General features: G+C 53.3%; 1 protein-coding gene across 2 annotated transcripts in view; it reads left to right on the top strand.

Annotated features, from left to right (window-relative positions):
• The window catches only part of LOC103306516 (alpha-2-macroglobulin-like), a 72,911-nt gene that overhangs the window by 45,059 nt on the left and 315 nt on the right, over positions 1-27,537 (top strand). Inside the window, exons 22-36 of one of the 2 annotated variants that reach the window (XM_065584646.1) lie at positions 9,606-9,657; positions 10,509-10,592; positions 11,079-11,255; positions 12,821-12,905; positions 14,994-15,150; positions 15,498-15,572; positions 16,409-16,574; positions 18,287-18,510; positions 19,547-19,765; positions 20,052-20,179; positions 21,473-21,563; positions 23,119-23,178; positions 24,875-24,943; positions 25,354-25,456; positions 26,391-26,432. In XM_065584646.1, the coding sequence (XP_065440718.1) occupies positions 9,606-9,657; positions 10,509-10,592; positions 11,079-11,255; positions 12,821-12,905; positions 14,994-15,150; positions 15,498-15,572; positions 16,409-16,574; positions 18,287-18,510; positions 19,547-19,765; positions 20,052-20,179; positions 21,473-21,563; positions 23,119-23,178; positions 24,875-24,943; positions 25,354-25,456; positions 26,391-26,432 (1,732 nt within the window). The remainder of the gene's footprint in view (positions 1-9,605; positions 9,658-10,508; positions 10,593-11,078; positions 11,256-12,820; positions 12,906-14,993; positions 15,151-15,497; positions 15,573-16,408; positions 16,575-18,286; positions 18,511-19,546; positions 19,766-20,051; positions 20,180-21,472; positions 21,564-23,118; positions 23,179-24,874; positions 24,944-25,353; positions 25,457-26,390; positions 26,433-27,537) is intronic. The other variant, XM_065584653.1, reaches the window with a different exon arrangement.

A 27,537-nucleotide genomic window follows, 5' to 3' on the forward strand; every position in this document is an offset into this window, starting at 1 on the left:
AGTACCTTCATACAAGGCACTGGTGAGACCTCATCTGGAATATTATGTGCAGTTCTGGTCTCCCATGTTTAAGAAGGATGAATTCAAACTGGAACAGGTACAGAGAAGGGCTACTAGGATGATTCAAGGAATGGAAAACCTGTCTTATGAAAGGAAACTCAGCCCTGGTCTATACTACAAGTTTAGGTCGACTTTAGCAGGGTTAAATCGAATTAAGCCTGGACACTTCCACACGACGAAGCCCTTTCTTTCGACTTAAAGGGCCCTTTAAACCGGTTCCTTTACTCCACCTCCGACGAGGGGATTAGCGCTAAAATCGGCCTTTGCGGGTTGGATTTGGGGTAGTGTGGACGGAATTCAACGTTATTGGCCTCCGGGAGCTATCCCACAGTGCTTCATGGTGACCGCTCTGGACAGCACTCTCAACTCAGAGGCACTGACCAGGTAGACAGGAAAAGCCCCGCGAAGGTTTGAATTTCATTTCCTGTTTGCCCAGCATGGAGAGCACAGGTGACCAAGAAGAGCTCATCACCACAGGTAACCATGATGGAGTCCCAGAATCGCAAAAGAGCTCCAGCATGGACCGAACGGGAGGTACGGGATCTGCTCGCCATATGGGGAGACGAATCAGTGCTAGCTGAACTCCGTAGCAGTAAACGAAATGGCAAAATATTAAAAAAGGTCTCAAAGGCCGTGAAGGACAGAGGCCATACAGGGACGCACAGCAGTGCCGCGTGAAAATTAAGGAGCTAAGGCAAGCCTACCACAAAGCCAGAGAGGCAAACGGAAGGTCTGGGGCAGAGCCGCAAACATGCCGCTTCTACGCGGAGCTGCATGCCATTCTAGGGGGTGCAGCCACCACAACCCCAACCATGTGCTTTGACTCTGTCAATGGAGAAACACCCAACAGGGAAGTGGGTTCGGGGTACGTGGAAGATGATGATGATGATGATGAAGACAATGAAGATAGCTCACAGCAAGGAAGCGGAGAAACCGGTTTCCCCAACAGCCAGGATATGTTTATCACTCTGGACCTGGAACCAGTAACCCCCGAACTCACCCAAGGCGTGCTCCCAGACCCCGACGGCACACAAGGGACCTCTGGTGAGTGTACCTTTGTAAATATCACACATGGTTTAAAAGCAAGCGTGTTTAATGATTAATTTTCCCTGGCAATCGCGGCCAGTACAGCTACTGGAAAAGTCTGTTAACGTGTATGGGGATGGAGCAGAAATCCTCCAGGGACATCTCCAGAAAGCTCTCCTTCATGTACTCCCAAAGCCTTTGCAAAGGGTTTCTGGGGAGGGCTGCCTTATCCTGTCCGCCATAGTAGGACACTTTACCACGCCAGGCCAGTAGCACGTAGTCTGGAATCATTGCATAACAAAGCATGCCAGCATATGGTCCCGGTGTTTGCTGGCATGCAGACAACATCCATTCCTTATCTCTCTTTGTTATCCTCAGGAGAGTGATATCATTCACGGTCACCTGGTTGAAATGGGGTGATTTTATTAAGGGGGCATTCAGAGGTGCCCGTTCCTGCTTGGCTGAACAGAAATGTTCCCCGCTGTTAGCCACGCGGTGGGATGGGGGAGGGGTGAAGGGATCATCCCAGAGAATTGTGTGTGTGTGTGTGCGTGTGTGTGTGTGTGGAGGGGGTAGTTGGGTTTGTGCTGCATGTTAACCCGGAAACCCCAACCCCTCCTTTTACATTGCAAACCCATTTTAAATGGCCAACCCAATGGGTCCTTGGTATGGGAAATGAGGGCGCTACTCTTTGAAACCATTCCCACATGTTATGAAGGTTAAAAAGGCCAAAAGACTATGGCTTTCCGTGGCTGCCTGCAAGCCGAATTCTGTTGCCTGGCACCATGTGAGTGATCTCTCACACCAAACCGGCAGGCCCTCAATATAAGAGGAAAAATGCGACCTTGTAACGAAAGCACAGGTGCTGTGTAATGTGAACAGCAAAATTTAACGTGAAAGAGTGTACCCATTGTTCTCTAAAATGTGTCTTTTTTAACCACCTCTCCCTTGTCCTCCACCAGCTGCAAATATTTCTCCTTCGCAGAGGCTAGCAAAGATTAGAAGGAGAAAACGGCGGACTCGGGATGATATGTTCACAGAGCTCCAGATGTCCTCCCACGCTGAAAGAGCACAGCAGAATGCGTGGAGGCAGTCAATGTCAGACTACAGAAAAGCACAATATGAACGAGAGGAGAGGTGACGGGCTGAACAGAGCAAGTGGCAGGCTGAAGATGATAGGTGGCGTCAGCTTGCAGACAGAAGGCAAGAGTCGATGCTCCGGCTGCTGGAGCATCAAACTGATATGCTCCAGCGTATGGTTGAGCTGCAGGAAAGGCAGCAGGAGCAGAGACTGCCGCTACGGCCCCTGTGTAACCAACAGCCCTCTTCCCCAAGTCCCATTGCCTCCTCACCCAGATGCCCAAGAACACGCTGTGGGGGCCTCCGGCCACCCAGTCACTCCACCCCAGATGATTGCCCAAGCATCGGAAGGCTGGCCTTCAATAAGAGTTAAAGTTTTAAACTGCAGTGTTCCTTTTCCTTCCCTCCTCCCCCACCCCTCTCGGGCTACCTTGGCAATTATCCCCCTAGTTGTGTGATGAATTAATAAAGAATGCATGAATGTGAAGTAACAATGACTTTATTGCCTCTGCACACGGTGCTCGAAGGGGGGAGGGGAGGCTGGGGTGGTTGGTTTACAGGGAAGTAGAGTGAACCAGGTGGGGGGAACGGAGGGTTCATCAAGGAGAAACAAACAGAAGTTTCACACTGTAGCCTGGCCAGTCACAAAACTTGTTTTCAAAGCTTCTCTGATGCGCACCGTGCCCTGCTGTACTCTTCTAACCACCCTGGTGTCTGGCTGCATGTAATCAGTGGCCAGGCGATTTGCCTCAACCTCCCACCCCGCCATAAATGTCTCCCCCTTACTCTCACAGATATTGTGGCGCGCACAGCAAACAGCAATAACAATGGGGATATTCTTTTCGCTGAGGTCTGAGTGAGTCAGTAAGCTGCGCCAGCGCGCTTTTAAACGTCCAAAAGCACATTCCACCACCATTCGGTACTTGCTCAGCCTGTATTTGAACAGGTCCTAACTACGGTCCAGACTGCCTGTGTATGGCTTCATGAGCCATGGCATAATGGGTAGGCTGGGTCCCCAAGGATCACGATAGGCATTTCAACATCCCCAACGGTTATTTTCTGGTCCGGGAAGAAAGTTCCTTCCTCCAGCTTTCGAAACAGACCAGAGTGCCTGAAGACGCGAGCATCATGTACCTTTCCCGGCTATCCCACGTTGATGTTGGTGAAACCACCAGGGCTTGCAGCAGCATTGAAAAGTACCCCTTGCGGTTTATGTACTCGGTGGCTTGGTGCTCCGGTGACAAGATAGGGATATGGGTTCCGTCTATCGCCCCACCACAGTTTGGGAATCCCATTGCAGCAAAGCCATCCACTATGGCGTGCACGTTTCCCAGAGTCACTACCCTTGATATCAGCAGGTCTTTGATTGCCCTGGCAACTTGGATCACAGCAGCCCCCACAGTAGATTTGCCCACTCCAAATTGATTCCCGACTGACCAGTAGCTGTCTGGCATTGCAAGCTTCCACAGGGCTATCGCCACTCGCTTCTCAACTGTGAGGGCTGCTCTCATCCTGGTATTCTGGCGCTTCAGGGCAGAGGAAAGCAAATCACAAAGTTCCATGAAAGTGCCCTTATGTATGCGAAAGTTTCGCAGCCACTGGGAATCGTCCCAGACCCGCAACATGATGCGGTCCCACCAGTCTGTGCTTGTTTCCCGGGCCCATGATCGGTGTTCCACGGCATGAACCTGCCCCAGTAACACCGTGATTTGCACATTGCTGGGACCCGTACCTTGTGTGAGGGCTGTGTCCATGTCAATTTCCTCATCACTCTCGTCGCCGCGCTGCAATCGCCTCATCGGCTGGTCCTGGTTTTGCTTTGGCATGTCCTGGCTCTTCATATACTCCAGGACAATGCACGTGGTGTTCATAGTGCTCATAATTGCCGCGGTGATCTGAGCATGCTCCATGATCCCAGTGCTATAGTGTCTGGTCTGAAAAAAAGCGTGAAACTGACGGAGGGAGGGAGGGGCGACTGACGACATGGCGTACAGGTACAGGGAATTAAAATCAACAAAGGTGGCTGTGCATCAGGGAGAAACACAAACAACTGTCACACAGAATGGCCCCCCCAAAGATTGAACTCAAAACCCTGGGTTTAGCAGGCCGTTGATTTCATGGAGGGAGGGGGAAGCAAATGAATACATCTATTTTTTACATCTTAAGCTGGCAGCCGACGGTGCAACATCACTGATAGCCCTCGGCATCTTCTGGGTGCTTGGCAGAAGATACTGTACTACAACTGCTAGCCATCATCGTCAAGACGGTTCAATAGGACTGCCGGCAGGACTGAGTCTCCAGGAGACAAAGCATGTCTGCCTAGGTGCCTCTGATTGAACTGGAATACGACGATGATGGATATCAATCTTAATATACCATCTACTGCCAAAAGGCAAGGGGCTGCTGCTGTGTAGCAATGCAGTACCACGTCTGCTGGCACCCAGATGACATATGGTGATGGTGAGCTGAGCTGAGCGGGCTCCGTGCTTGCCGTGGTATGTTGTCTGCACAGGTAACCCAGGTAAAAAGGCGCAAATCGATTGTCTGCTGCTGCTCTGACGGAGTGGGAGGGGCCTGACGGCATTTACCCAGAACCCCCCGCGACACTGTTTTGCATCATCAGGCATTGGGATCTCAACCCAGAATTCCAATGGGCGGCGGAGACTGCGGGAACTGTGGGATAGCTACCCACAGTGCAACGCTCCGGAAGTCGACGCTAGCCTCGGAACTGTGGACACGGTCCGCTGGATTCATGCACTTAGAGCATTTTATGTGGGGACACACACAATCGACTGTATAAAACCAATATCTATAAAACCGGCTTCCATAAATTCGACCTAATTTCGTAGTGTAGACATACCCTCAGAGATTGGCTTGTTTAGCCTAACCAAAAGAAGGCTGAGGGGAGATATGATTCCTCTCTATAAATATAAGAGGAATAAATACCAGGAAGGGAAAGGAATTATTTAAGCTGAGTACCAATGTGGACACAAGAAAAAATGGATATAAACTGGCCATCAGGAAGTTTAGACTTGAAATTAGATTAAGGTTTCTAACCATCAGAGGAGTGAAGTTGTGGAACAGCCTTCCAAGTGGGGGCAAAAGACATATCTGGCTTCAAGACTAAGCTTGATAAGTTTTGGAGGGGATGGTATAATGGGATAGTCTAATTTGGGCAATTAATTGGTCTTTGACTATTAGCGGTAAATATGCCCAATGGCTTTTGATGGGATGTTAGATGGGGTGGGATCTGAGTTACTACAAAGAATTCTTTCCTGGGTGTCTAGCAGGAGAGTCTTGCCCACATACTCAGGGTTTAGCTGATCGCCATATTTGGGGTTGGGAAGGAATTTTCCTCCAGGGCAGATTGGCAGAGGCCCTGGCGTTTTTTCGCCTTCCTCTGCAGCATGGGGCACGGGTCACTTGCTGGAGGATTCTCTGCACCTTGAAGTCTTTAAACCATGATTTGAGGACTTCAATGGCTCAGACATAGGTTTGATACAGGAGTGGGTGAGTGAGATTCTGTGGCCTACATTGTGCAGGAGGTCAGACTAGATGATCATAATGGTCCCTTTTGACCTTAAAGTCTATGAGTCTATGATTCTATAACTTCTTACAGAAAAATATTGGTATCTTGTTACACCGTGTGATTGAAATAATAAGCAAAGGTGATAAGTTTCTCACAGCCATGTCTTTTGGGACAGAAACCAAAGGAGAGTCCAAAGGAGAGCAACAAAAATGATAAGAGGTTTAGCAAACCTGACATATGAGGAAAGGTTGAAAGAATTGTGCATGTTTATTCTAGAGAAGAGATGGCTGAGGGGAGAACAAGATAACAGTCTTCAAATATGTGCTATAAAGGGAATGGTCATCAATTGTTCTCCATGCCCACCAAGGATAAAACAAGAAGTAGTTGGCTTAGATTGCAGCAAGAGAGATTTAGGTGTGATACCAGGAATAACTTTCTAACTGTAAGGGTAGGTAAACACTGGCCCAGGTTACCTGGGAAGGCTGCAGATTCCCCATTATTGCAGGTTTAAGAACAGTTTGGACAAACACCTGTCCAGGATAGTCTAGGTGTACTTGGCTCTGCCATATTCTGAGCGGGATGGATTAGATGACCTCTCAAGGGCCCTTCTAGCCCTACATTTCTATGATTCTGTCCTGTTACAGTCAATCTGTTTTGGCTTTTGCTTTAAAGTTATCCTATGTGCCAAGTGAAATTTGAATGATAACTTGGCTACTTTTTCAATATATAGGGACCCAAAGAACTGTGAAACACTTCACAAAAAAATTCAAAATAAGTGATTTCTAAACCTCTTCAGCTGAAGAAGTATTCACTTTGCTTCTGTCACATTAGTGGAAATGTCCAACTTCATCTTTGGCGGATCTGACAGTTCTGGAAACACAGAGATTTATTTTTCTTAGAATTATGAAGGAGATGAAAATTGGGCTTAAAATAATAGGAGCCTCGTGCAGGGGCGGCTCCAGGTACCAGCGCTGCAAGCGCGTGCCTGGGGCGGCAAGCTGTGGGGGGCGGCATGCCGGTCGCCGTGAGGGCGGCAGTTAGGCAGCCTTCGGCGGCATGCCTGCGGGAGGTCCATCAGTCCCGTGGCTTCGGCGGCAATTTGGCGGCGGAGACGCCGAAGGTGCGGGACCAGCAGATCACCCGCAGAAATGCTGCCGAATCCACGTGACCAGCGGACCGCCCACAGGCGTGCTGCCGAAGGCCGCCTGACTGCCGTGCTTGGGGCAGCAAAAAACATAGAGTAACTCCTGGCCTAGTGGCACCTTTATGGAATGTAGGGGGTGTACTGGTCTTGCCCTGTTATTTTAAAGAACTGACTAGTGCACCACTGAATCAGAAATGCTCATCTGTGTGCGCTAGGCTAACAAAGAGTTAGAGCTGGTTGGAAAACAGGATTTTTTTTCCCCAGTGAATTTTTCATCATAAAAAAAAACTTTAACAAATCTTTGATCACTGCATTTGGATTTCAAAACTAAACTCAACAGCAGATTTGTCACTGAGATTAATTTTGAAAAGACATTTTGAAACAAAACAAAAAACGTTCCTATTAACCTCAAATGTTGTTTTAGTGTGGGGGGGAGGGGGGCGGTGTCAACTTTTGGATTCTCCCCCCTCCTGCCTGCCATACACACACACTTTTTGAAACCTTTTACCTTTTCCGACTGAAGGAAGAGAGGTAAAGGTTTTTTAAAAGTGTGAGAAAGTGAGGGAAAGCCCCTTTTCACACTTGGCTACTGGTTTCCACCTGGCAAAAGTTGGAAAACAGTTATAAAAAGGGGGGAACCTGACTATTCTCAGAATAAAAATTTGCGGGGGAGGGGTGTGTTCCAAAAACAAAAATTGTTTGACTAAACCCTCTTTCTTAACAACATTTAGTTCCTGCGTTTTAGTCAAAACTGTTTTGGTCATCTCAATAAATAACAGGGCTTCTTCTTTAGCTCAAGCCATGGGGGTCTGGGCCTTTGGAGCAGGAGGAGCTGAGTTCTATCCCTACTGTAGCCCTACAGGACTAATTGGCCACAGTGTGTAATGGTGAATTTCTAGGTGGCCCTGCAGTCACTACAATATGTCATTTCAGGGCACTGAGCGCTTTGGCCCTGACCCAGCAAAGCTTGCTTTACTTTAGGCACATGACTTGTCCCATTGACCTCAGACAGCCTTAAAGTTAAACACTTGGCAGGATCGAGCCCCTACATCCCTTCATTAGCATCACAGCTTATTATCAGCACCAGCACATGGTGTAAAGCTGGAAGTTCTCTCTGCGTAACAAGTGTAAAGGGACTGTTGCCCCCTTACTAACATTCAGTGGGGGTGTTTTGGTTGGCTAGCTCCCAGCACTAAAAGGGGAAGTGTCAATGGCAAATCAGGAGCCTGAGACTGACAGTCCCCAGGAACAGTGGGGAGAGGCCAATTCTCCAGATCAGCCTGATGGACAGGGCGGGCAGGCTAATCAGGAGACCCTGTGAACTGGAATGGCCTGGGTCAGACAGAGTGGGGCCGAGCTAAGGAGAGAGCAGGGGCCCGAGCTAAGCTGCTGGGAGCAGAGCTGCAGCCCCAAAGCCAGAGCACAGCCCAGAGAGAGCAGAGCTGCTCTGGGAGCAGAGCTGCCGCAACCAGAGCCAGAGGGGCCAGACAACCAGCCGGGAAGCAGGTCAGAGCTGGGAGCAGAGTCACAGAAGCAGCCTGCAGAGCAGACCTGTCCTGGGGGCAGAACTGCAGCAACCAGAGCCAGAGAGGCCAGAGAAGCAGCCCAGGGAGCTGAAGGCAGCGCAGCAGCAGCCGTGCTGAGGCCGAGTGGAGCTGGGGCTGGGGCTGGAGCCGTCCGGAGCTGGGTGCGGTGAGCAGCTGGGGAGAGGAGGGGAACCCTGGGCAGTGGGCCCAGCACAGGGAGACACCTCAGCCAAGAGGCTCTGCAGGCCAGACTTGCAGGGGGATCGTAACCCTGTCAGGGCGGAGGCGACACTGGGAAAAAGGGTCCTGCCACCTAGAGCCTGAGAGCGTGTGGCCACCGCCAGAGCAAGTGTCAAATCTGCGGCGTCTCTGCAGCACAGCCAGGGCCAGAGAAGGAGCCTGGGACCTACAAGGAGCAGACTGTGAACTGCCCTGACATTCCAGAGACACTGTTTGTGATGTTCCCTGCCACAGAGCGGGGTGATGTGTTTTCCTTTAACCTTTCCCATTTTTCCTTATTCTTTTTTAAAACTAATTGTTAATTAAACAACTTGTATTTGCTTTACATTGTATGTAATGATCAGTGGGTCAGGGAAGTGCCCAGTGCAGAGAGAGTACCCCGGAGTGTGGACACACTAGTCCCTGTCCTGGGTGACCACAGCAGGGTTGGGGGTCGAGACCCCCAGGAATCCTGGGCCCAGCCTTGTCAGGGTTTACGAGGAATCTGCCAGACAGGAGAGTGGAAGGGGAGACCTCAAGGGCAGGGAGGCCTCTGGGTAAAGGAAGTGGGAGCGAGGAATCAGATCCTTTCGCTAGCCCACTTCACCAGGGTAGTGCAGAAGCCAGGAAAGTTCCCCACAATAGCGGGACCATTCCCCCGCTTACACAAGGAAAGTCCACGTTTTACGGTGTGCTAGCAGCAACTAATCACCCATGGTAGAACACTGCAATATCCTCCCCTGGGGAGTGAGGAGGCAATAACTTGTTAGTAGCCGATTTCCAACTATTATCTGCTGGCTTCATGAGAATTATTATTACATGAGAATTTGCAAGTCTCCCTCTTTCTCTGATTCATCCCCTACTCTTTCTTTCTTTCTTTCTTCTCCCCAGCATTTTCCCTTCTCCCCATCTCTCCCCATCACCCCTGGCCAGATGTTTCTGAAACCAGGTGCTCAGTGTCTCTGCAGGTTCTCACCTTTCTCATTTTCCTTCCCCTTCCCTGTTCCTCCCCAACCCGAAGCCTGAAGGGCTTGAGAAGGAAACGACCTACAACTTCCTGCTCTGTGCAGCTGGTAAGAGTCTCACCCCTCCTGACCTGCCTCTGCAAAGGGAAGGGTGAAAACCCCGGGTGTCCGAGGGGAAGAGCTAACTAGAAGCAGTAATCTGGAACTGAAGAAAGTGGGACAGCTCCAGCTGGATAACAAGGAAAGGTTTCCTAACACTGAAGGGCTGAAATGGACCCCATGGGAAGGGCTGGAAGCATAGGTTTCCTGGCCCGGGTCCTGGGGGGATGGGCTAGATGGGATTTAATGTAGGGTTACCATACGTCCGGTTTTTCCCGGACATATCCTGCTTTTCGGCAATCAAACCCCCGTCCAGGGGGGAATTGCCGAAAAGCCAAACATGTCCGGGAAAATGCCGTCCGGGCACTTCCCCTCCCACGGCTGCTCTGCTCCGCTCCTCCCCTCTCAGACTTTAAGAGCCGAGCTGCCCGAGCCAGCGCTACTGGCTTCGGCCAGCCCCCCCTGCCAGGGCCCGTGGAGGATCCTCTTTTTTTATTTATTTAATGGGGCTTTCCCCTTCTCTCACTCTCTGATTCCATGGAGTGAAATTACAAACTGGAAGGTGCAAGGGAAAGACCTGGAGACTGCAGTTCCCTTGTCTCACCAGGTGGTGGCACCTTGCTCCATTAGAAGGGCTGGGATGGCGGGTGAGGGGATCCACGCCTGAGAGGGGAGTTGGGGATGGGTGGGGGGTTCACTATAAAGCTATGGAGGAATGGAGCTGCTAAAGGCAGGGAGCCCCAGTGCAGTGCCAGGGGAAAGACAGCAGCAGGGGCAGTGTCCTAGCTCCTGTGATGGGGCCTGGTCACTGCTACACGGGGGGATTTTACTACAATCCCATCTATGTCACTTTTCCCCAGGAAAGACAGTGCCTCAACCAATGTCCCTGAAGCTCCCAGAGAACGTGGTGCAGGGCTCGGCCAGAGCCTATTTCTCAGTGCTGGGTAAGTGAGGCCGTTCGAAGAGCCTGGCTGTGCATGCTGCTGCCGTCCTTCCCCGTGCCTGATGGGGTATTGGTCTTTCCACCCGTTCCACTCCTCACCCCGTTGTGCACCCGTCACAGCCCCTCCATTTATCCCCCAGCTACCCACTGCTGTAGTCTCTATCTAGCACTTCACCCCTTTTTCTCTCTCCTTCCCCCTACCTCTGCCTCTGGGCCTACGTCTCTAGCTATTCGTCCAGCCTAGTGCTCCCATCTGTCCTTCCAGCAGCACGCCCTTCACTTTGCCTTTCATGTGTCCCTTCTCTCTCAGAGCATATTTCTCTGTCTCCTCCTTTCTCTGTGTTGTGTGTCTCTCTCTTTCCCTCTTATTGCCTGTGATCTCACAAGCCTGTTATGGATGCCTCACACTAGCATCCTTGCTCTGCGGTGCACTCTGCCTCCGCAGGCCGGCTCTGGCCACACTGACTCCCTGTGTCTCCATCCCCAGGCGATATCCTGGGCACAGCCATGCAGAACCTGCAGCAGCTCCTCCAGATGCCCTTCGGCTGTGGGGAGCAGAACATGGTCCTGTTTGCCCCCAACATCTATGTCCTGGACTATCTGAATAAGACAGGGCAGCTGAGCGAGGAGACCAAATCCAAGGCCATCGGATACTTAGTCAGCGGTGAGGAGGGATGGGGCTTTTGTTTCTTCATTTGCTCCCTTCCAAGCTTGTGCTGGGAGATTTTCTGTCTGCCTTGCTCAGATAATCCTTCCACTTGGAAGGATGGACGGACTGAGGGAACCACCTGTATCTTGGGTGGGAGGGGGAACGCACTTGTATCTTCTCAGCCCTGTCATCCCATTGCTCTCCAGTGTGTGAGCCCAGTGGTAATTCACTCTTACCCCAGCAAACCAGACTCGGCTCCCCAGATGGCCTATAGGCCTTCCTAGCCACCAGTGTATTGACAGCTCCGTCACAACTAACCCCTCATCATTTACCTTTGAACCAGGGCCTCTGACACCCCATCTCCCCCAACCCTGCACCATAGCTACTCCAAGTAGTTACTTCATTAATGGTTGGTGTTACAATAGATCACTTCCCAACAGGGGGTGCCATAGCATGGTAGTAGAAAACTCTACTCTCTGGAAGTACTTGATGGGAGAAGATGGGTCCATGTGGATGAATGACACAGCCTGGGTGCTGCACTGCACTGGGTGCATTTCTGCTGATGACATGCAAGGCGGAGAAGAAGAGCTGGGTTGGTTCTGCACGTCTGGCAGCAGTAAATGGAGCAAAACCTGGGTTTAAGCCTTGTTTTCACTAGGGGAAATGTGTCTATTTGTGACACATTTAGCCGACTTGTAGTTTTAATACATGTTAGTTGATCAAGGTAAACTCTAGGCTCCTCGCTAAGGTTAACTCAACCAGCTAACATGTGTGAAACTACAAGTGCCTTGTCTTTGTTAGGATTGAAACATGTGTTAGCTAGCAATGTTGGTAATGCTCCTTTATTCCTAATGTGGACATGACCTTTGCCAGTAAAGCCAGTAGCCATGACTCTGAACACACACGGGGCAGAGCTGCTGAGTGACAAGGGGCCCTTTCCACATAGTCACTTTTCAGAACAGCCCCAGTTTGGGTCACACCTTTGATTATTCCTCATTCTCCATTTCTGCTCCACTCTGTTTTTAATGAGGGTTAGCAATCTTTCAGAGACAGCCTTCCCATTTATTTTAGGTGCTGCAAAGGGATCCTTGAACCTGGTATAGGTGGCTAGTAGATGCACATCATAACCCTGTTGCCTGTACTTTCTTTTAACGCCTAACAGAAGACCCAGGTTTCTCTGCTGAGACACTGAGGCTGTTTTTAGGAATGGGAGGCCTGCCTGGCTTGTGTACTCTACATCGGACCTGCTTCTGCGTCTAAGGCTTGATCTAACCCCAGCTTTGTACCAGTGTAACTATTTCAGTTAGGAGGTGATATTTTACCAAAATAATTTAATCAGTACAACCCCTAGTGTGGATGCAGTTCTACTCCCTTCCCATCTGGGAACAAGCTGTACTGGTATTAGCACTTTTATACTATCCTAACTAAATCCACACTGGGGGATTCGCAGCATTTTAATGTTACTGGTACAATTAAAGCAGGATGTTTGTATGTAGACAGGGCTGAAAATTCTCTTATCCTGGCTGACGTCCACAGCTGGACTTTATTGCAGGAAAACCCAACTTCATTCTCTCTTTCAGGTTACCAGACACAGCTGAAGTACAAACACTGGGACGGCTCCTACAGCACATTTGGGTCACGTTATGGGCAATCAGGGAACACCTGGTAAGATTTCAGTGCTGCTGAATTCTTTCCCTTCTCTTGTTATAACCCGGAGCTTGCCAATTGTTAACAGGTGCTGATCATGAAGGGGTGGAGGAGAGGGGAGGAGCTCTAGAGCTGATGATGTGGGATAAGGCAACTATGAGAAGTGGTAGGGAAGGGAGATCTCCTTTAGTTCATATGCTAGAGGCCTGCAATTTTGGATTAATAACCATTTACAGCCATCTGATTCCCTGCTCAGCTCAGGTTAGAGCAGCCTGGGGGCTGTTCTAACTTGCTCCAGGTGGTCACAGTCCCCTGAGGATCATACGTCAGCTCGGTGTGTCCAGAACACAGCACACTCCAGCCACTCACTCTCTGTACCAGGGGCTATATGGAGGATGGTGTAAAAGTGCCGGCCAAAGATTCCCCTGCTGGGTGACTTGCTGGTAGTTTCAGTTCCCTTTGTGTTACCTGAGCAGGGTGCAGGGGTCATAACAGGGCAGAGCATCCACCCAGAAGTCCTGATTATGGATACTTGTCCATTCTGAAATTATGTGTTTGACCCTCCGACGGAAAATTTAGCCACCACTGCCCTCAGGATAATGAGGAGGCTGGTCACTCAGCGTGGAGCCATCACAGCCCCTCAATGCTCAGTGTATGCCTTGCTGGGTGAACAAACAGTTCTGCAGAGAGTGGTGGGTGGGCAGCTCTGTAGGGGTTGCTCTTCCCTCTGCCGCTACTGACTCCATTGCCCCAGTATGGTGCTAGGAGGCGCTGTGCTGCAGGGAGCGGGTTGGGTAGCTCAGTAAGGGGCATTCTCCCTCTGAGTGCTGAGCCCAGTCTGATGTTAGGGGGCGCTGTTTTTATAATAAGTGTAACTTTAGCGCCCTCCTGGCCAAGATGGAGTCTGCTCTGCAGGCAGCTTTGGCCAAGAGAGGGCGCGCGCAGAAATGCAGCAGGAGAAATCCCTTCCACCCCAGGGGCACCTGTTCCAAACCCCCCAGAGTGAACACACACACCCACAGGAAAAGTACAGTGGATATAACAAGGGAAATATTTATTTACAGAGGGATGAGAGAAGAAAAACAACAAGGGGAAATATAGGGGGAGCAGTAAAACAGGGTTGCATCCAAGCCAAGGCCCCACTGGCCCAGTGGTAGCACAGTCTGGAAGGGCAGACACTGAGCAATGTGTCTGCACACAGAGTTCAGGAGTCCTGAGCAAAGTTCCAGTCCGGTGGTGAGTCTTGGGTGCTCCTGGTCGTCTTTGGCGCCAGTGAACTTTCCCCCAGCAAACCCCTCCGGTGCCCTCTTCTGCCGCTCTCTGCAAAGCCACACAGAGCGACCAGCTCCCCACTTAACTAGCTACAGCCTCCCTCCTCGTCCCCAATGCAGAGTCACAAGCTCCAGTACTCACAGCCCCATGCAGCTCTCGGCAGCCGTGATACTGGGTCCAGCTCTGGCCTGTCCTTCTCGGGCGATTCCTCCCTGGCACAGTGCTCCTCCTGGCTCCTGTCCTGGGGTGTCCCCAATCGGCCCTGTCCGTCCCAGGCCTCAGGCAGGTTCTCCCTCCTTCACTTTTCCAGGGCCTCCAGCTGCCTCTGCCTCTCCCTCTCCCTGGAGCTCCAGCGCTGCCCCCTGGAGTTTCCCTCCTTTTTTCTTACTCTCCCCCTCCCCCCAGGAAAAAGGTTTAAAGGGGTCATGCACTCTAAACCCCAAAGGGGTTATATAAGAAAGTGCAGAGCCAGTGTCCTGGCCATTCCTGGTCACTGAAGATTGTGGGCTGTTCTCCCAAGGGTTCTGGACAACCACCTTCTACCCCCTAAACTGTGCCCCGGCCGTTTGAAACCAATGCAGGAAGCTGGCTCACTTCCTGTCCTAAAAACGGGCAGTTTTGCTGTGGCCTGTCAGACGACTGCTGGGTTTTGCCCCCAGGCTCTGCTGCATGTCAGTAGGTGGCTGAGTGAGATAATGGTTCCCTGGCCCATGGCCACCAGCTCTCTGGCCCCTGCTGCTTCCTCTCAAGCTGGCGATGCCCCAGGACCCCGTCCCCTCCAGCGAGCACAGGGCATGGGAGGGAGCTCTCACTGCTGCCCGCTCTCTGTTGCAGGCTGACGGCCTTCGTCCTCAAGTCCTTCGCGCAGGCCCGCTCTCACATCTTCATCGAGGAGAAGCACATCCAGGACGCCCTGGCCTGGCTCTCTGGCAAGCAGAAGGAAAATGGCTGCTTCCGCAGCTCCGGGACGCTCCTGAACAATGCCATAAAGGTGACGTATCCGCCCAGCCAGCTTCCCATGGGCCTCAGGGGACCCATACAGGACTCCAGTGACTCGGAGAAAGCCTGCAACTGTGCATGGGAACAGCTCAGCCACTGCAGCACATGGGGCTGGGGCAGGGGGCTTGGAAATGGGGCAGATGGGATCTACCAAGGGAGGCAAGAGCGGGGGAGAACCATACTGTACATGGAGTGACCATGGGTAGGGGAAGGGAGAAGAGGGGCAGATACCTGGAAGCTACCCTAGTGTGGGAAGAACAGGGATGTAGAACGCCCCTGGGAAGAGGGACCAGTGGGTGGGGTTTCGGGGTTAATGTCTCTCTCTGTGGTTCCCTGCAGGGCGGGGTGGACGATGAGGTCACGCTCTCTGCCTACATCACCATCGCGCTGCTGGAGATTCCTCTGCCCATCACTGTACGTACCTGTAACCCCTCAAGCCACAGACAGAGCTGGGGACCCCCAAGTCACAGCCTCCCATCCCGAGAGAGAAGCCTTTAAGAAAGGGGGAAATCCAGTCAGAAAAGACTTTAAATTGAGGTCCAAATCTGGAACTTGAATTTCCCTGCAGCTTCCCTTCCAGTCCAGGGCGCTGGTTCTGTCTCCTCTCTAATCCTTTTATATGATCTTTATTTAAAATTTTTTGAGGTGGCATTTGCTTGATCCTCTCTTACAAGCCTACGGCTTAGAGTTTTACAAATATTTAACGCTTGGGTACATAACACTTAACCCCTTGGCAGTTGGCACCAGCCAAATGGGTCCCCATCAAGGGCTGATTTCTGTTCTCCTTCAGTTAGGTCTGCTCCACACCCAGAAATCGCACTGGTAAAAGTTTTATCATCAGCGAGCAACCGAAAAGACTATATTGGTGCAGTGAGTTGACACTGGGCCAGTTGTGCCAGCGCGTTGTGTTCAACTAGTATCAGGCCAGATTGGCAAAAGTGTGGTGCATTGTGGGTAGGCATCTCAGTGTCCTCTGTGCACTGCCTTGTGGGGAAATGTTGCTGCGTAGCTTTCGCTGTGCTTGTGGGAAATGTTCACTCAGCACGTGGGACAAGGTAGCAAGTAGCAGGAACAGCTGGGGCTGTGGAGAATGTGCTGACTGTGTAAAAGCCAGGCGGGCTTCCCAGCACTGGGCCCTTGGTTCAAAAGTGCTGCCAGACAGTCTCTGTTAAAGGGAATGTTGCACTGTGGGACTGCAGTGGGCGACCTCTCCCCTCCCTCTCTCAGCCCATGTCTCTCTCCCCACACAGCACTCTGTGGTCCGTAATGCTCTGTTCTGTCTGGAGATGGCTGCAGAGCAGGGAGGAAACCACGTGTACACCAGGGCGCTACTGGCCTATGCCTTTGCCCTGGCGGGGAAGGAGGAGAAGCGCAGGGCACTGCTGGACTTGCTTGACAAGGAAGCTGTGAAAGAGGGTGAGAGTTCCCGACGGGCCCTTCTCCTGCATCCCAGCCCACTGGCCCTACCTCCCCCACTTGTAAGGTGACCATGTACTGAGAATCATATACAGGTGCTCAGAGGGGAAACCACAGCAGAGGAAAGTTAGGAGGGGCCAGGACCAGGTGGCAGAATGTTATTTGACTTGAAACAAGATTGAGAGAGAGGCAGCCCAGGCATCCAGATTGTAATTGATTGTATCCTTCAGTATCCAACCTACCTATTAGGTAAAAAGTCAACAATCCCTTTGCATTTGTCTCCCTTGCGTTTGCCCTTTCCCTTGTCCCTGCCTTCCCTCCATTTCCCCCCTTGCCTGGAGCTTGTTAGCTTTTCGTCTGTTTGTTTCAGTCTGTTTTCCCCTTTTCTATACTGTGAAATAACTGGTCTCTCCTTTCTTTTCCCCGTGCTCTCTTCCTCCTTCCCCCAAGTCTCCAAATCTCTCTCCTGCCTCCCACACCAAAAGCTCTCACATACTCCCTTCTGCCCTGCCCACAAAATCACAGGCATACTGTGCAGATTCTCTTCCTCCCTTAGTGACATCTAGCTCCCCCCCCCCCACAGGCTCTGGTGGCTACAGCAGCCCAGGGGTGGGCCAGCACCGAGAGCAGCTCAGGGGGCAGCAGGTGAGGCAGAGGATGGTTTGGTCCAAGGGGCATTACATGGAGAGAAGCATCAAGGGGGCACATTTTAGGACACTGGGAGATGCCTTACAGCTCCCCAGACGTAGGGGGCATTACCAGGGAGGAGAGAATTGGGGCCGGGTTCCCTTTCCCTAGGGAAAGTTCCTGTGGGGATGGTTTGATTGTTGCTTTTTTTAAGGTGCTGAAATATTCATATAAAGACAAAGGGAACTTTTAAAAAATGAGACCTGGGGCCGGGGCTGCTGGTGCCTGACTTTGTAGCGACACAGGTGTATCTGGGGGTCCCACCCCCCACACCTCAGTGCTGTGAGTGAGCATATCGTGAAACCCTGACCAAATAGTACAATTCCCACTGAGCAATAGCACAGCTCTGCCGGTGTCTTTGCTGGCTCCGCTCCATTCCTCACTCCAAGCACTGCTCCTCGCTCTGAACACTCGTTCCATGGGAGCGATGGCCCCTGGTCAGCACAGAGTGACGTCTGCTCCCTACAGTAAGACACAAACGAAGAGGAGAAGCCTGATGTTTGGACTGATAAAATGAAAAAACAGATCATTCCAGGGGGCCCAAATTAAGGTTCTGGTGTCCCAGGAAGTCCCAGGAAGAACTGGGACTGTGCTGGTAAGAAAAAGACTTATGGGCTCTTTACCCCGCTGGAGTGGGGTGTGACCGTCACTGCTGTAACCCTTCGGCCTTGAGCGCCTGGGGCCACTTAGCGACCTCACACTTTTTGGATCAAAGAGCCCAATAAAGGCTGCTACTGTCCATTCCTGGGATGTGCCTTCATAAGATAAAGGGGATGTAGGCACAGAGGTGGCAGCCTGATTAGTTGCTGGGAGTTCGTACCACAAGGTTTGTATAAATACAGTAGACCAGCAAGTGAGGCACTATTTAATCCTTTCACGTCTCATGTCAACATGCCAAACGAGCTCGGGGGGCTCTGTTCTCCCACCTGCAGCAGCAGAAGGTCAATAACCCCCTCAGAAATGGCATGTACTAAGCATGTGTATTTCCTTCTCTCCTGCCCTCCCTCTCCCTTCTCCCACGGCAGATGGCTCCAGTCACTGGCAGAGGCCTGGGAAGGAGCCGAAAGCCGATCTCCCCTTCTTTCACCACCGTGCTCCTTCTGCCGAGGTGGAGATGACATCCTACGTGCTCCTCGCTTACCTCACCACTCAGCCGGCGCCCTCCCAAGACGACCTGTCATTAGCAGCTCAAATTGCAAAGTGGATCAGCAAGCAGCAGAATCCCAACGGGGGCTTCTCCTCCACCCAGGTGAGTGGTTCTCCTCCCCAGCCTCAGACACCCAGGGCAGGAGGGAGAGGCAGACAGGAGAGGGCAGTAGACGGACAAGCAACCTGGTGGATGGGGGAGGCTGCCCTGGGGAGGGGGCAGTCCCCTCATTGTACAGTTTAGATCATGGGATAGTCACAGCATGGAGCATAGTGACATACAATCCCCACAGGCTGCGGCAGGCTAATGAGGCGAGAGATGGACAAGTGATGCTCCTGTGTACGGAGGGCAGAAGATTCACCCTGAGCACCCACGAGTGCAGTGCCATCCCCAGCTGTCCCCAGCACTGACCTCATCCAGCCAGGCCAATTCAGCTTGGGAGCTGAGGCCTCCCCAGAGAAGCAGCAGCAGCCAGTCACTTCCAGACACACCCAGGGGGAAGCGCCATCCTGAGTGACAACCAAACAGGAGGTGCCGCCTCCCCCTTTGAGCAGGTGCAGGCCATGCTGGTGCTTGGAGGCTGGGACCTCCGGGAGTGTCCTCTCTAGACAGGACCAATCATTGGCCCCATGTTCCACCATTTCCCTGGTTGACTTGATACCCACAGGGCTGAAAGACTTTCTCATACTCCATTACTGAGCCTCCTGGCTGCCTCGCCATGGTCCTCTCTGAGCCACAGGCAGCTCCCATTTCACTTGGTCTGTCTATCCTGAGCTGCCCCTTCGGGCAGGTGTCTTCATGGGAGGGTGGGTGGTATCTTCCCCCAGCTCCTTTCAGTGGAGTGTCAGAGATACCAGATCCCCAAAGTTCCCAAAGGTATTTAGACACCTGGCTGCTTTCAATGGGAGAGAGGTGCCTAAATACCTTGGAGGATCTGGGCCCAAGGGAATAGGGAGCATGGCGTTTATTGGTGATGGGGAGAGAATGGGTGGAAATGGGAAAAGCCGACCTTTCTGTCTCTCTTCTCCACCTGAGAGGACACTGGTGTGTTGGAGGAGCTGTCGGGATGGGGACTCCAAGCTCATGGAAATGGCTAATTTATCCCCTTGGGTGCCTGGGCCCATCTCTTGTCTGGCAGGACACAGTGGTGGCGCTGCAGGCCCTGTCCCGATACGGAGCCTCCACCTATGCCAAGAGCGGAGGAGCGTCCACAGTGACCCTGCAATCCATAGGGAATTTCCAGGCCCAGTTCCAGGTGGATCATACGAACCGTCTGCTGCTCCAGCGTATGGCACTGCCAGAGGTGCCAGGGGACTACAGCATGGGGGTGACAGGAGAAGGATGTGTCTACGTGCAGGTGAGGGGCCCTGGGACAGGGGGAGAGGGAGAGGCTGCTGCTGAGGGGAGCCCATCTCATTCCAATGGAGATGGCAGGGTGGGTGGGCTGGGTAGGGAGGGAAGGAAAAGAGAGGAAGAGATGGGGGAGGAGAAAATAGGAAAGAGGTGTGAGGAGGAGAGGGAGTTGACAGAGAGAGTTGGGGAATGGGGAAAGAGAGAGAAGAGATAAAGGAAAGAATGAAACTGAGCGGAGGGAAGGAGATGGACAGATGGAGACACACAGAGAAATGTGTATTCTCTTTCAGACCAGCCTGAGGTACAACGTGCTCCCCAAGCCAGGTTACGCGCCATTCGCGCTGGAGGTGCACACAGTCCCCAAGACATGTGACAGCCCCAGGGCCCAGAGGACCTTTGACATCTCCATAAACATCAGGTAACTCCCCCTCGCAGGGCCAAGCCTTCTGTAGCAGCCTTAGGGCTGGGGACACGTCACTCCAAGAGCCCCCAGGGGTGAGGGGAGACCCCAGAAAAGTAGATATAAATCATTATTTTTCTAAAAATTAAAAAATGGATCTTTACATTAAATCGTGGTATTTTCTTAATTGCAAGTGCTCTTTTCAATGTCAATCAGATTTTGTATTTCTGTGTTGTCAGTTCTCCCCCCCCCCACAATTGTTAAAGTGATTGTTTTGTGCTTGTTACTCTAAGAGCTTCAGTAACATCCTTTGTGTGAAAGAAACACAAACTCAGACACAAAACTGCCCGGCCAGTAGCCCGTCCTCTATCTGCAACCACCACCACCCTCCCACAGAGCGAACTACCCCCAGTCACAGGAACTGAATGCTTTGACTTGACCATTCTCCTTCAGCAGGATTTGCAGTCTGAGTTCAATCAGACTCGTGCTCCTAGATCACTTCGGTGCTTTTATAAAACCTACCCTTAGCAGTGTGTATATAAAAAAGCTCACAATTGCTTTGCTAGTGTATGGAAATAACTTCCCAGTGCTAACACTAAACCAGTTTGAATCTGAAGTGACAGAAATGTTATCCCAATAAAACCGATGTTTTTAGTAATAATACAGTTTTAGCCCCTGATGCTGCAAACACTTCTCACATATGCTCCAGTTTCCTCACCTGTGCCTCTGTTCATGTGACTGGAACTAGGTACCTGCTAAAAAGTTTGCAGAAACAGCACCTTCACTTCCAATATTTTGGTTTTTGTGTGCAGAAGTTTTGTAAACTTCTAATAGGATCCTCTAGCAGTAGTAGCATTTAGAAACACCGGTTTTATAAGTTAGTTCAGCACACACTGTAATCTAAAGTTTTAATTGCACAAACCTTTACACTGATTTTCAAAACCTGAATCACATATAAATCAATTATATTTTTAAAAAATCAAGTTATTTAAATCCCAATTTCAGTTGCTCCCTCCTCCTGCCCCCACCAATGATGGGCATATTTTAACTAAACCCCTTATTGGATGGGAAGCCCTGTGCTTGAGGGACTTTCAGCAAACTTACACTGGTCCAGGGCAGGACTGAGGGCCATTGGCAGGGCTGTGTGGGGAGCCCAGGACTGGAATAGCAGGGGCTACAGGGCAGCAGTGAAAGCTAGTGGCAGGACAGGGGGCCACTGAGGGTGGGAGATGCTGTAGGTCAGGGTTGAGGTGCATCAGCTCTGTGCTGAGATGTATGGAACCTTGTTTCATTTCCCGCTTGGTCTCCCAGTTACACAGGGAAACGCCCCGTCTCCAACATGGTCATCGTTGACGTTAAGATGCTGTCAGGATTCATCCCTGTGAAAACATCCGTGAGGAAGGTAATGGTTCTTCCGTGTATGGGCGGCAGCTCCCCAGGGGTATCTGCCCCACACCCCAGTGGAATCAAGCTCCCCACAACCCCAACCTCACGCAGTGGCCATCCAAGGCCCCTTGACTCCAAACCCACTTGAGGGGTATCTGGCCCCAGGTTATCTCCAAACCCCAACCCCTCATTTGCAGTCTGGCCCCTCCCTAGTCCCTTCTCCAGCATTAAGACCCCCCTTCTCTCCCCTCTCTTTGATCCCATCTTTTCTTTCTGACCCTCCCCTGATACCCCACTCCTTCCCCGTCCCGTCCCATCCCCCTGAGCTCCCACTCAGTAACTCCCTGATGAATTGTTATGCACAGGGTGAGCAGGCCCGGTTGGAGGTACCTCACAGTCTCCCCTGGAGGGGGCAGCATTCCTGTAAGGGGAAGTTAGGATGGGCTCGTGGGGTGCTTGGGAGAGAGAGTGAGGAGCCTCCACCTCCCTGTGCTCCTCTCTGGTCCCACAGCTTTAACACCCACCCCACACACACGGCAACTCCTGAGCCCACCCCAGGCCCTGCATCTTCTCAGGGAGACCCAGGTGGTGGGAGGTGCCCCTTAAGGGGCCCTGAGGTGAGATCTCACCAGATTAATGAAGCCTGTGAGAACAGGGAAGGCAGTGCCTACAGCCACAACCCTCCCCTCAGGGGACGGGTCAGACACTGAGCTGATACTGCACTTGATAGAGGCCCAATCCCACAGGGTGACTTAGGGTTGCCAGATATTTCAAAACGACAAGCCCAAATGAGTCTCAAAACAAGCCCCAAATGCACCACTCCTTGAACAACCAAACATAAGCACTGGGGATATATTCCTCCCACCTTCCCCACATAACCCCCCACACACACTGCAACACCCCCCCACACACTCTTTGCCAAACCGGATGATCCACGGTGGCAGGTAGCCCCATAGGGGCCTGCCCACCACGGGGCTGACTCACTAAAAGAGCCGTGCACCCACCCGTGGGGATGGACTGCCTGGTCAGGACGCTGGCCCCAGGTCCAGCCATACAGCTGCCAGCACCTCTAAGCAAGAACCTCCTAACACCACCCCCTGCACCCAGTCATTGCGGGAGGGCTCTGGCATGGACAAGGGTGACTCCAAGTGCCAGTGAGGCAGGGAGGGTGTCTGACTGTTGCCAGCTGGAGCCCTTAGTCTTACCGGGGGTATCGGAGTTCGGGGAGTCCAGGCTAGTGCTCCTCTAAGTCCTCTGTCTGCTGAGCTGTCTCCCAATCTATCCTGGCTTTCTGCCACGGTCGCAGTCTTCTTACTGCCACTGGCAGCCGCGGGCAGGGTGCCACATGGTGGGCTGCGTGGTAGGTGGTGGCGGCCTGGTCCCTGGGTCAGGTTTTGGAATTCGGATGCTCTCAATCTGGGGCATTTCACACCTCAGTGCACTAGGTGGGTAGGGCCACGCTAGAGACTCTACCCCTTCCTTTAGGGCACCAGCATCCCATTGCTTAGGGCTCTGGGGGGTTCGAAGCGGGGCTCAGTAACATCCTGTTTCCATCCCTTGGCCACTGGCAGCTGCAAGGACATCAACGCACAGAACTGAGCACCAGCCACGTGCTGCTCTACATGGAGCAGGTGAGTGCTCAGATGGGGCCGGGATGGGCCAAGGAGAGTCACCCCCATCGTATCTGCGATAGAGGCACTGAGTGGAGGGAGTCTCCCAGGCCAGGGCCAGGAAAGACAAACCCATGTATCCCCCGCCAGCTGCTGCTGCTCCTCAGTATTTCCCTTCAGCACTTCCTGCTCCCCCAACATACAGAGCCTACGGGTACTGGGGAGAGCGGCTCGTACCCGGGGCAGGGGAGGGCAGGGCTTCTCCCTCCTCCCCCAGGGCCTGATCCTTGCCAGGCCCTGCAGCCAAGGGGGGCAGATGCTGGACCTGCAGGATCATGGGGGGGGGGTAATGGGGGGACACAGGAGGGAGCAGGGCCGTCTCTACCATTTTTGACACCCCAAGCAAAAAAAAAAAAAAGCTGCTCTGACTGTGCCGCCCCAAGAATGGATGGAATGTCGCCCCTTAGCCTGTGGCGCCCCACCGCTTCCTCCGCTGGTGCCTGGAGCCAGCTCTGGGGGGCAGGTGGGGAAGGAGAGGATGAGGCGGCTCAGAGCATCCTCCTGAGTCTCGTCTGTTTCCCCCCGACCCCAGGTGAGCAAAGTGACTCAGAGCCTCCACCTCCCTGTGACCCTCTCTGCTCCCCCAGGCCCAAGAACCCTCCCCCTCCCCCCCACAAACACACACTGCAGCTCCTGAGCCCACGCCAGGCCGTGCATCTTCTCAGTGAGACCCAGATAGTGGGAGGTGCCCCTTCAGGGGCTCTGAGGTGAGATCTCACCAGATTAATGAAGCCTGTGAGAAGAGGGAAGGCAGTGCCCACAGCCACAACCCTCCCCTCAGGGGACGGGTCAGACACTGAGCTGATACTGCACTTGATAGAGGCCCAGTCCCACAGGGTGACTTAGGGTTGCCAGATATTTCAAAATGACAAGCCCCAATGAGTCTCAAAACAAGCCCCAAATGCACCACTCCTTGAACAACCACCATAAGCACTGAGGATATATTCCTCCCACCTTCCCCACATAACACCCCCCCACACACACTGCGACACCCCCCACACTCTTTGCCAAACCGGATGATCCACGGTGGCAGGTGGACCCATAGGGGCCTGCCCACCACGGGGCTGACTCACTAAAAGAGCCGTGCACCCACCCGTGGGGATGGACTGCCTGGTCAGGACGCTGGCCCCAGGTCCAGCCATACAGCTGCCAGCACCTCTAAGCAAAAATCCCCTAACACCACCCCCTGCACCCAGTCATTGTGGGAGGGCTCTGGCATGGACAAGGGTGACTCCAAGTGCCAGTGAGGCAGGGAGGGTGCCTGATTGTTGCCAGCTGGGGCCCTTAGTCTTACCGGGGGTATCGGAGTTCGGGGAGTCCAGGCTAGTGCTTCTCTAAGTCCTCTGTGTGCTGAGCTGTCTCCCAATCCATCCTGGCTTGCTGCCACGGTCGCAGTCTTCTTGCTGCCAGTGGCAGCCGCGGGCAGGGTGCCACATGGTGGGCAGCGTGGTGGGTGGTGGCGGCCTGGTCCCTGGGTCAGGTTTTGGAATTCGGATGCTCTCAATCTGGGGCATTTCACACCTCAGTGCACTAGGTGGGTAGGGCCACGCTAGAGACTCCACCCCTTCCTTTAGGGCACCAGCATCCCATTGCTTAGGGCTCTGGGTTTGAAGCGGGGCTCACTAACATCCTGCTTCTCTCCCTTGGCCACTTGCAGCTGGAAGGATATCACCACATCCACCGCACAGAACTGAGCACCAACCACGTGCTGCTCTACATGGAGCAGGTGAGTGGCTGCACGGGGCCGGAATGGGCCAATAAAAGTCACCCCCAATGTACTCCCAATAGAAGTGCCCGGGGGAGGGGATCTCCCAAGCCTCAGCTTGGAAAGACAAACCCATGTATTCCTGCCCAGTGTTTCCCTTCAGCACTTCCCCAACACAGAGCCAGGGCCCTGATCTCCCACCACCTACGGGTATCAGGGACGGCGGCTCATACCCTGGGGTTGGGCAGGGCTTATCCCACCTCCCTCAGGGCCTGAATCCCTGCCAGGCCCTGCAGCCAAGGGGGGCAGATGCTGCACCTGCAGGATCATGCGGGGGAGCAATGTGGGAATACGGAGGGGAGATGGGGAAGGAGAGGATGAGGTGGCTCAGAGCGTCCTCCTGAGTCTCGTCTGTTTCCCTCTGACTCCAGGTGAGCAATGTGACTCAGAGCTTCTCCTTCGCGGTGGAGCAGGACTTCCCTGTGCAGAGCCTGAAGCCAGCACTGGTGAAAGTCTACGATTACTACGAGACGGGTGCGTATGGGGGCAGGGCTGGGGGGACGTTAGCTCCCATGAGCCTGTCACAGGGATGGGAGAGGCTACAGCCAGAGCTATAGGGGGACCCTCTGGGCTCGGGATTGTGTTTGGCCTCGTTCTCTCGATGATCCACCTCCCCATTCCCGTGCTGCCTCCTGAGGGTGGGGACAGGCCTGGGGCTGAGCTGGGAACCTCACGCGAGCACTGCCTGTTCAGCGACTGCCCATGCAGTTTCAAGGGCAAACCCCATTCCCTTCTCCTGCTTCCAACCCGAATGGCCCTGCTGCCACCATCCCTGACACCGGTTTGCCCCACGCAGACAGCGTCCCCCTCTCATCTCTGGACACAACAGGCCCATCTCAGCAGCGTCACCCCTCTCCCAGATGAGAGTGTGGGGCACACGGGGATTATGGGCGAGGGATCATATTCCACTGGCCTCATGCTCGCACCATGAGCCCCAGACCCCTCCCGCACTGTAGAGGGAAGGTGCCAACCCAGGTGGGTCAGAGCCAAAAGGATCTAGGAGTGTCCTGGGTTCAGATCCTGCCCTGAGATCCCAGCTCTGGGTGTGACCTGGGGGAGGCACATTCGCTCCTCCATCTCCCCAGCTAGGACATCGGGTGACAAAACCAGAGCCCAACGGCAACCCCGGCGGTCGTGTGTCAGACGAGGTGCAAATGGCCATAGGGCACCTGGCACAGAACCGCTGGAGATGCCTGTTGTGCTGTAGCCTTCAGGTAACCTTTGCCTTCCTCCCATGGAGCCCAGCTGAGGTTCCCCCAGTGCCCCTGGAGACAGGGCTTCCTCCCCTCCTGCCTGAGTTCTCTGGTGCGGTGCCAGCTCTCTGCCGCAGGGCCCGGTGGAAATGCGAGGAGTCCTGCTTGGGTCTCACACAGCCCTGATCACATCTCCCTTCCCTTGTGTCTTCCAGATGAATTTGCCATCGCTGAATACAGCGCCCCCTGCAGCAAAGGTAGTGTATGAAGAGCCATTTCCTCCCCTCGTCCTGCTCACAGCACCCCCGGATCTACTCCCCACTGCGAGAGCTCAGCTCCAGGCGTGCATCCCCGGTGCAGTCGGAACTGGTGGCTGCACAGGGGTTTGTTGCCTGCACTGATGGCGTCTTTGCTTATTCCGGGGGACAGATGCTCCTTTCATCCCTCACTTTACACGACTCCCTGCTGCAGCCTCTGCCTCGTGAGCCGTATTGAAACTGTGTCATTGCAGTGGTTTATGAGAGGCACTTCCAGGGGCGGGGCGAAGGCTCCAGCCCAATCAGAGCCAGCAAGTCCCTGCCATCTCCCTGGGTCACTTGTCTGTGTGACGTTTTCAGAGATGGGCTGTCCCGGCTCAGATCAAATAAGAACCTGAGGCCGCTCAGCCTGGCCTCTAAGCTCAGACTCCTTGCACCCCCCTTTCCCCAGCAGCTGGGTCTGAACTTCCTGCTTCTGGGTAGGATCAGAGGAGCCAAAATATCCGTGACAGGGAGGATCAGAGAGTGAATGAAAGAACCAAAGCACAGGAGAGCCAGACAGACAGAGGAGGGGAGGGTCTCCCAGCAGCAGGACTCAGCAGAAGCCTCCTTTTCCCAGCCCTTGTTCTGCAGGTCTGAGAGGCCCAGGGAAGGATCTCAGCATCCAGGGGCTTCTCTGGGCTCCATTCCCCCTGGTGCTGATCCACAGGCAGCTGCTCAGTCCCAGTGCAGGGAGCTCCCTTCCCTCCCCTGGGCACGGCTGGCTCTTGTGTAAATGGATTCACTCCAGTCTGCGCTGGGTCCCATAGGAACAAAGGGGCAGGGAGAGAACGTGCTCCTCGGATCCGCACCTCGCTCCCGAAGTCAATGTCCGAGCTGAGCCTCAGCATGTCTATGGCACCGAGTATCTTGTGGCCCCACGTCCATCCCAGCTGGGCTGTCTCCTTGCCACATGGCTGCTCTGCAGTGTCAGACACAGCAGGGATGGTTCCAGCCGGACCCTAGGCTGACACAGCCAGCGCTGGATCCTGTGCTGCACCTCCCCAGTGCTCTGAGACACCCTGTGTGGAGGCAGATGAAGCATGGCCCTACCCCTGGTAGGGAG

The sequence above is a fragment of the Chrysemys picta genome, chromosome 1 (assembly GCF_011386835.1).
Source record: "Chrysemys picta bellii isolate R12L10 chromosome 1, ASM1138683v2, whole genome shotgun sequence".
Lineage (NCBI taxonomy): Eukaryota > Metazoa > Chordata > Testudines > Emydidae > Chrysemys > Chrysemys picta.